Source organism: Nerophis lumbriciformis, linkage group LG07, assembly GCF_033978685.3.
Source record: "Nerophis lumbriciformis linkage group LG07, RoL_Nlum_v2.1, whole genome shotgun sequence".
In the NCBI taxonomy this organism is placed as follows: Eukaryota; Metazoa; Chordata; class Actinopteri; order Syngnathiformes; family Syngnathidae; genus Nerophis; species Nerophis lumbriciformis.
In genome coordinates, this window is record NC_084554.2 from 49,803,749 (window position 1) to 49,811,654 (window position 7,906).

The 7,906-nt window shown below is 40.4% G+C and overlaps 1 protein-coding gene across 1 annotated transcript in view; it reads left to right on the forward strand.

Annotated features, from left to right (window-relative positions):
- vipr1b (vasoactive intestinal peptide receptor 1b) overlaps positions 1–3,539 on the forward strand; it is a 72,931-nt gene extending 69,392 nt beyond the window's left edge. Inside the window, exon 13 of the mRNA XM_061964924.1 lies at positions 3,488–3,539. Within this exon, the coding sequence (XP_061820908.1) occupies positions 3,488–3,532 (45 nt within the window). The 3' untranslated portion in view covers positions 3,533–3,539. The remainder of the gene's footprint in view (positions 1–3,487) is intronic.
- The last annotated feature ends 4,367 nt before the right edge of the window (positions 3,540–7,906 follow it).

The window sequence follows — 7,906 nt, forward strand, 5'->3', positions numbered from 1 at the left end:
TGTTTGCTATTCCGTTTGAGTGCGTCTTTTGTTTGTTTCCCATTCCGTTTGAGTGCGTCTTTTGTTTGTTTCCCATTCCGTTTGAGTGCGTCTTTTGTTTGTTTCCCATTCCGTTTGAGTGCGTCTTTTGTTTGTTTCCCATTCCGTATGAATGCGTCCTTGTTTCCCATCCGGTTTGAGTGTGTCTTTTGTTTGTTTTCCATTCCGTTTGAGTGCTGTCTTTTGTTTGTTTACTATTCCGTTTGAGTGCTGTCTTTTGTTTGGTCCTATTCCGTTTGAATGCGTCCTCGTTTGCCATTCCGTTTGAGTACGTCTTTTGTTTGTTTCCCATTCCGTTTGAGTGCATTTTTTCTTTGTTTCCCATTCCGTTTGAGTGCGTCTATTTTTTGTTTCCCATTCCGTTTGAGTGCATCTTTTGTTTGTTTCCCATTCCGCTTGAGTGCGTCTTTTGTTTGTTTCCCATTCCCTTTGAGTGCGTTCTTGTTTCCCATTCCGTTTGAGTGCATCCTTGTTTCCCATTCCGTTTGAGTGCGGCTTTTGTTCGTTTCCCATTCCGTTTGAGTGCGTCCTTGTTTCCCATTCCGTTTGAGTGCGGCTTTTGTTTGGTCCTATTCCGTTTCAATGCGTCCTCGTTTCCCATTCCGTTTGAGTACATCTTTTGTTTGTTTCCCATTCCGTTTGAGTGCGTTTTTTCCTTGATTCCGTTTGAGTGTGTCTATTTTTTGTTTCCCATTCCGTTTGAGTGCATCTTTTGTTTGTTTCCCATTCCGCTTGAGTGCGTCTTTTGTTCGTTTCCCATTCCGTTTGAGTGCGTTCTTGTTTCCCATTCCGTTTGAGTACGTCTTTTGTTTGTTTCCCATTCCGTTTGAGTGCATTTTTTCTTTGTTTCCCATTCCGTTTGAGTGCGTCTATTTTTTGTTTCCCATTCCGTTTGAGTGCATCTTTTGTTTGTTTCCCATTCCGCTTGAGTGCGTCTTTTGTTTGTTTCCCATTCCCTTTGAGTGCGTTCTTGTTTCCCATTCCGTTTGAGTGCATCCTTGTTTCCCATTCCGTTTGAGTGCGGCTTTTGTTCGTTTCCCATTCCGTTTGAGTGCGTCCTTGTTTCCCATTCCGTTTGAGTGCGGCTTTTGTTTGGTCCTATTCCGTTTCAATGCGTCCTCGTTTCCCATTCCGTTTGAGTACATCTTTTGTTTGTTTCCCATTCCGTTTGAGTGCGTTTTTTCCTTGATTCCGTTTGAGTGTGTCTATTTTTTGTTTCCCATTCCGTTTGAGTGCATCTTTTGTTTGTTTCCCATTCCGCTTGAGTGCGTCTTTTGTTCGTTTCCCATTCCGTTTGAGTGCGTTCTTGTTTCCCATTCCGTTTGAGTACGTCTTTTGTTTGTTTCCCATTCCGTTTGAGTGCATTTTTTCTTTGTTTCCCATTCCGTTTGAGTGCGTCTATTTTTTGTTTCCCATTCCGTTTGAGTGCATCTTTTGTTTGTTTCCCATTCCGCTTGAGTGCGTCTTTTGTTTGTTTCCCATTCCCTTTGAGTGCGTTCTTGTTTCCCATTCCGTTTGAGTGCATCCTTGTTTCCCATTCCGTTTGAGTGCGGCTTTTGTTCGTTTCCCATTCCGTTTGAGTGCGTCCTTGTTTCCCATTCCGTTTGAGTGCGGCTTTTGTTTGGTCCTATTCCGTTTCAATGCGTCCTCGTTTCCCATTCCGTTTGAGTACATCTTTTGTTTGTTTCCCATTCCGTTTGAGTGCGTTTTTTCCTTGATTCCGTTTGAGTGTGTCTATTTTTTGTTTCCCATTCCGTTTGAGTGCATCTTTTGTTTGTTTCCCATTCCGCTTGAGTGCGTCTTTTGTTCGTTTCCCATTCCGTTTGAGTGCGTTCTTGTTTCCCATTCCGTTTGAGTACGTCTTTTGTTTGTTTCCCATTCCGTTTGAGTGCATTTTTTCTTTGTTTCCCATTCCGTTTGAGTGCGTCTATTTTTTGTTTCCCATTCCGTTTGAGTGCATCTTTTGTTTGTTTCCCATTCCGCTTGAGTGCGTCTTTTGTTTGTTTCCCATTCCCTTTGAGTGCGTTCTTGTTTCCCATTCCGTTTGAGTGCATCCTTGTTTCCCATTCCGTTTGAGTGCGGCTTTTGTTCGTTTCCCATTCCGTTTGAGTGCGTCCTTGTTTCCCATTCCGTTTGAGTGCGGCTTTTGTTTGGTCCTATTCCGTTTCAATGCGTCCTCGTTTCCCATTCCGTTTGAGTACATCTTTTGTTTGTTTCCCATTCCGTTTGAGTGCGTTTTTTCCTTGATTCCGTTTGAGTGTGTCTATTTTTTGTTTCCCATTCCGTTTGAGTGCATCTTTTGTTTGTTTCCCATTCCGCTTGAGTGCATCTTTTGTTCGTTTCCCATTCCGTTTGAGTGCGTTCTTGTTTCCCATTCCGTTTGAGTGCGTCCTTGTTTCCCATTCCGTTTGAGTGCGGCTTTTGTTCGTTTCCCATTCCGTTTGAGTGCGTCATTGTTTCCCATTCCGTTTGAGTGCGGCTTTTGTTTGGTCCTATTCCGTTTGAATGCGTCCTCGTTTCCCATTCCGTTTGAGTACATCTTTTGTTTGTTTCCCATTCCGTTTGAGTGCGTTTTTTCTTTGTTTCCTATTCCGTTTGAGTGCGGCTTTTGTTTAGTCCTATTATGTTTGAATGCGTCCTCGTTTCCCATTCCGTTTGAGTGCATCTTTTGTTTGTTTCCCATTCCGTTTGAGTGCGGCTTTTGTTCGTTTCCCATTCCGTTTGAGTGCGTCATTGTTTCCCATTCCGTTTGAGTGCGGCTTTTGTTTGGTCCTATTCCGTTTGAATGCGTCCTCGTTTCCCATTCCGTTTGAGTGCATCTTTTGTTTGTTTCCCATTCCGTTTGAGTGCGTTTTTTCTTTGTTTCCTATTCCGTTTGAGTGCGGCTTTTGTTTAGTTCTATTTCGTTTGAATGCGTCCTAGTTTCCCATTCCGTTTGAGTGCATCTTTTGTTTGTTTCCCATTCCGTTTGAGTGCTGTCTGTAGCTGAAATATAAAATATTTGTTAGTTTGCCGGGCAGGGTCGACCAACAGGAGGGTCCACTCCGCAAATCTGTTTTCGAATAAACACGCTGGAGTGCTGCGAGCCACAGAGTGAACCCTCTCGCAGCAAACAAAACGGGACAAATGATCGATGACGGCAAAACTTAATTTTTGTTTATTGTTTTATTCATTGATTATTGATTACACGCACCCTCATCGTGCCGTTTCCATGACAACCCAGCAGAGAAACAACTTGTGTCGTTTTTTTGTGTTTCCAGTGTGTACAGTATGTGGCATGACTAGTATAAATGTCAATATTTATCACGGCTCCTCGTAGTAAACAGTGTGTATCAAGAAGTACTCTAAGTGTACTTTGTGTATTCATCACTCACACACTTTAAATGTGCTTTTTTCAGAGTAAACATGGCAGGAAAATAACCTCCTTGTGTTCTGTTCTTGCTTCCAGGAGCTCGTAGACGAAATGGTTTTATGTTTCCAACACTTGCTATGAATCGGTGATACTTCAAAATGTATCGCCGTACTTTTGTCCTGTTTCCTGGAGATGGATTGCTAGCGAGCAGACAATGCCGACCTTGTTGGGCTGCGCTTTCACGGGCACTTGAACGCAACGCTCGGCCGTGATGAATGTACACACACACTTTGCCGGGGGAACATTGCGGGAGACGTGGAGCTATGATTCATGGCAACGAGCCGCGCTTCACGTTAGCGTAAACAAGCGCATTAGACACAATGACAGGATGCTGGATGTGATGACATCATCGGCAGCCTTGTTCAAAGTCAGACTGATGGAGCGTTTCAATGAGCGGCCATTGTTTGATCACGTTTATATTGTGTAACATGTTTTTGTTATTTTGGTCTAATGGCCTCACTTTCACCCGTGTGGCTTTACACTTGTCAACTTCCAGTATCGTACTTTTAACACATCGCCGGACTATAGAGCGCACCGTTACACAAGCCACACCCACTCAATTTTAGAAGGAGTACACATTTTTCCGTATATTAGCCGCACCAGACTATAAGTCGCAGATCTGAAATTAGTTATTTACACAGAAATGTTTATTTACATACCGTCATTGTTTCTGTGACAGGGCAGTAAAACAGCTGAGCAAACAAAACAGAAGTCATTGTCGTGGAACCACGAGCTGCGCAAGCTAATTAGACTCAATAACTCCATTAAGACGTTTTGGTGAATTTACTGAGGAATTTGTGAAATTGAAACAATACAAAAATGTTTTATTGTAAGTTGATAATACTAACATAGTCCCTCGTAAACGTGTTAGCATATTAGCTAGTGCTAACGACGCTAGCTTGATTACAGTACAATAGCACGTAGAGATATGCATGAAAACACTCCTACAGACGTCACACGTGGGACGGTTTAATAAGTAAGAATTGTTTTAGTTATACTGTAAAACTTATAAAGGTTGATTGGAGCAATAAATGAAGAACGAGTAGAAACGCTACGAACAATTAGAAGATGGAATGGAATAGCACTTATACTTCCGGTTCGAAGCTTTAAATTTAAATCGACGGCGTCAAAAAGAATGCTATTGTGCGTTAATAATAGTAACACAGACAGTCGTAAACATGTTAGCATATTAGCTCATGCTAAGGACGATAGTTTCAATACGATAACACGTACAAATATGCAAAAAAAAAACACTCCTACAGACGTCACACACGGGACGGTTTAGTAAGTAAGAATTGTTTTAGTTATATTGTAAAACCTACAAACGTTGCTTGGAGCGATGAATGAAGAACGCATACGAGTAGAAACGCTACGGACAGTTAGAAGACGGAATGGGACTTGTACTTCCGGTTCGAAGCATTAAATTGAAATACATTCCCCCGTAGATGGCGTCAAAAAGAATGCCATTGTGCGTTAATAATATTAACACAGACAGTCGTAAACATGTTAGCATATTAGCTAATGCTAATGACGATAGTTTCAATACGATAACACGTAGAAATATGCATGAAAACACTCCTACAGACGTCACACCTGGGACGGTTTAGTAAGTAAGAATTGTTTTAGTTATATTGTAAAACTTACAAACGCTGCTCGGGGTGATGAATGAAGAATCCATATGAGCAGAAACGCTATGGACGGCTAAAAATACAGAAAGGCACTTATACTTCTGGTTAATAGCTCAGTCTTAACAGAAGGGCAATCAATGCAGCACCTGCAGTGGGCCAACTCATCCAAAAGACGGCGTTATTGCACGTTAACGCTGAAAATAATTTACTGTGGTGGCCAAAAGATTTGCTGGTGAAAAACGTCAAAAATATCCTCAAAGATACTCGAGGCAAAGTAAAAAGTATGTTGCATAGAAACTACTCTGACAACTCTTAAATGTCGGGTCCTACAAAGTGTTTATACTCTAAGTACTGTACTTATTGCACGGCAGCTCTTTTGTTTGTAACGTCCACCTTCTTACTTTTCACGAGCACACCTGGAGGCGATGAAGTTGCGGTGTGGCGTTGCACCTTCTGCACCTCCACCTCCATCTCCCGCGTGTCCTCAGACGCTCGGCCAACTCCCGTCGTCCAGAGCCGGTGAGCGAAGGCCGCAGGTCACATGACCGCTTTTCGTCGCTCGCCGGTGTGACTCGATCCACTTTGTTAGGCTCATGCCACTTCTTTAGCTCCGCCTCTTACATGCTACATTGGTCGGAAAGCGTGCGGAAGAACAGGAAAAACATATTTGTGTCATTAATAGATGTTATTTAACTCATACTTGCCAACCTTGAGACCTCCGATTTCGGGAGGTGGGGGGTGGGGACGTGGTGGGGGGGTGGTTGGGGGCGTGGTTAAGAGGGGAGGAGTATATTGACAGCTAGAATTCACCAAGTCAAGTATTTCATACATATATATATATATATATATATATATATATATATATATATATATATATATATATATATATATATATATATATATATACATATATATATATATCTACATCCTGAAAATATGCAAACAAACTGTTTAGATAATTGATACTTCAAACGTGCATGAATAAATATTAAGGAATATAACATAACTTGGCTTCTGAGAGTTTCAAAATGTAATGAATAAAATGCTAAAGTTGTTGATAAACAAGCAATTGTTTTAATAATTAAATATGGTCATTTTAAATGAATTATTATGATAATTTAAAATCAATTATTTCAAATATGTTTATTTTAATGTATAATTCTATGGCTGGATGTAATAAGGAGTCACAAAAAAATACAAATAAAAATACAATTAATTTTGATGTTTTTAGCAAAATATAGTAACAATGTATTTAGTTTTGTTTTTAAATTAATAAATATATTTCTTTTTAGGTAAGATAAACATAATAATACAATTTATCTCTAGTCTGGATGATTTAGTTCTTGTCACCCTGTTGTCCTCCTGTCATAAAAAAAGGCTGTCCTCACTCAGGTCCGCATGGAGCTGGAGGAGGCGTGGCTTCCAGCTCCGGCTGAAAGTCGGGAGATTTTCGGGAGAATATTTGTCCCGGGAGGTTTTCGGGAGAGGCGCTGAATTTCGGGCGTCTCCCGGAAAATTCGGGAGGGTTGGCAAGTATGATTTAACTATTATTAAACATTTCATTTTCCCATTTGTTTCATGTTTTTGTATTTTGGGTGATTTGACCTTTCACCTTAGCTACTTAAGATTCGAGCCTGAATATTTTCAAATCATTTACACTGTGAAAGTGCGAATAGACAAAATAACAACGGCCAACAGTGCAATGGATGGCATATGCTGTCAAACAGCACCCTCTGGTGGATCATTTTAAAACTACATCAGCATTTCGCCATTAATGTTATTTCAACGATGATATTTAAAAATATAATTTCCCTTTCAAAGATCGAATTTGCTATCAAGATTTTATTTTAAGCTGCTGTATTGTTGTTATTGCAACGGATTAGTACAAATATGATTCCCCTTTCGATTTAAATCTGCGCATTTTTTAGTGTGGACACGAACGAATCACGTGTCATTCACTTCCGCTGGGTGAAATCACAGATAGCGGCACATTGCTGTGTAACCGCGCCCTCTAGTGGACAAAACATGTCATTCACCTGGTGTAAGATCACAGTAAGCGGCACATGCTGTCAAACAGTACCCTCTAGTGGATCATCTTAAAACTACATCAGCATTTCGCCATCAATTTTATTTCAACGATGATCTGTTATAAGCTATTTAAAAATATAATTTCCCTCTCAAAGATCGAATTTGCTATCAATATTTTTTTAAGCTGCTTTATTGGTGTTATTGCTACTGATTAGTACAAATATGATTTCCCTTTTGATTTAAATCTGCGCATTTAGTGTGGACACGAACTAATCACGTGTCATTCACTTCCGCTGGGTGAAATCACAGTTAGCGGCACATTGCTGTGTAACAGCGCCCTCTGGTGGATCATCTTAAAACTACATCAGCATTTCGCCATCAATTGTATTTCAAAGATGATCTCTTATAGCTATTTAAAAGTATAATTTACCATCAAGATTTTATTTTAAGCTGCTTTATTGGTGTTATTGCAACTGATTAGTACAAATATGATTTCCCTTTCGATTTAAATCTGCGCATTTAGTTAGTGTGGACACGAACTAATCACGTGTCATTCACTTCCGCTGGGTGAAATCACAGTTAGCGGCACATTGCTGTGTAACAGCGCCCTCTGGTGGACGAAACATGTCATTCACTTCCTTGGTGTAAGATGAGTTAGCGGCAGATGCTGTGTAACAGTGCCCTCTGGTGGACAATCTGAAAATAACACTTTACAAAAGGCGGTTGGCCATCAAGATTTTATTACTGAGCTAATTTAATATATGATTTCCTCTTCAAACTTCAATGAAACAGAAAAATG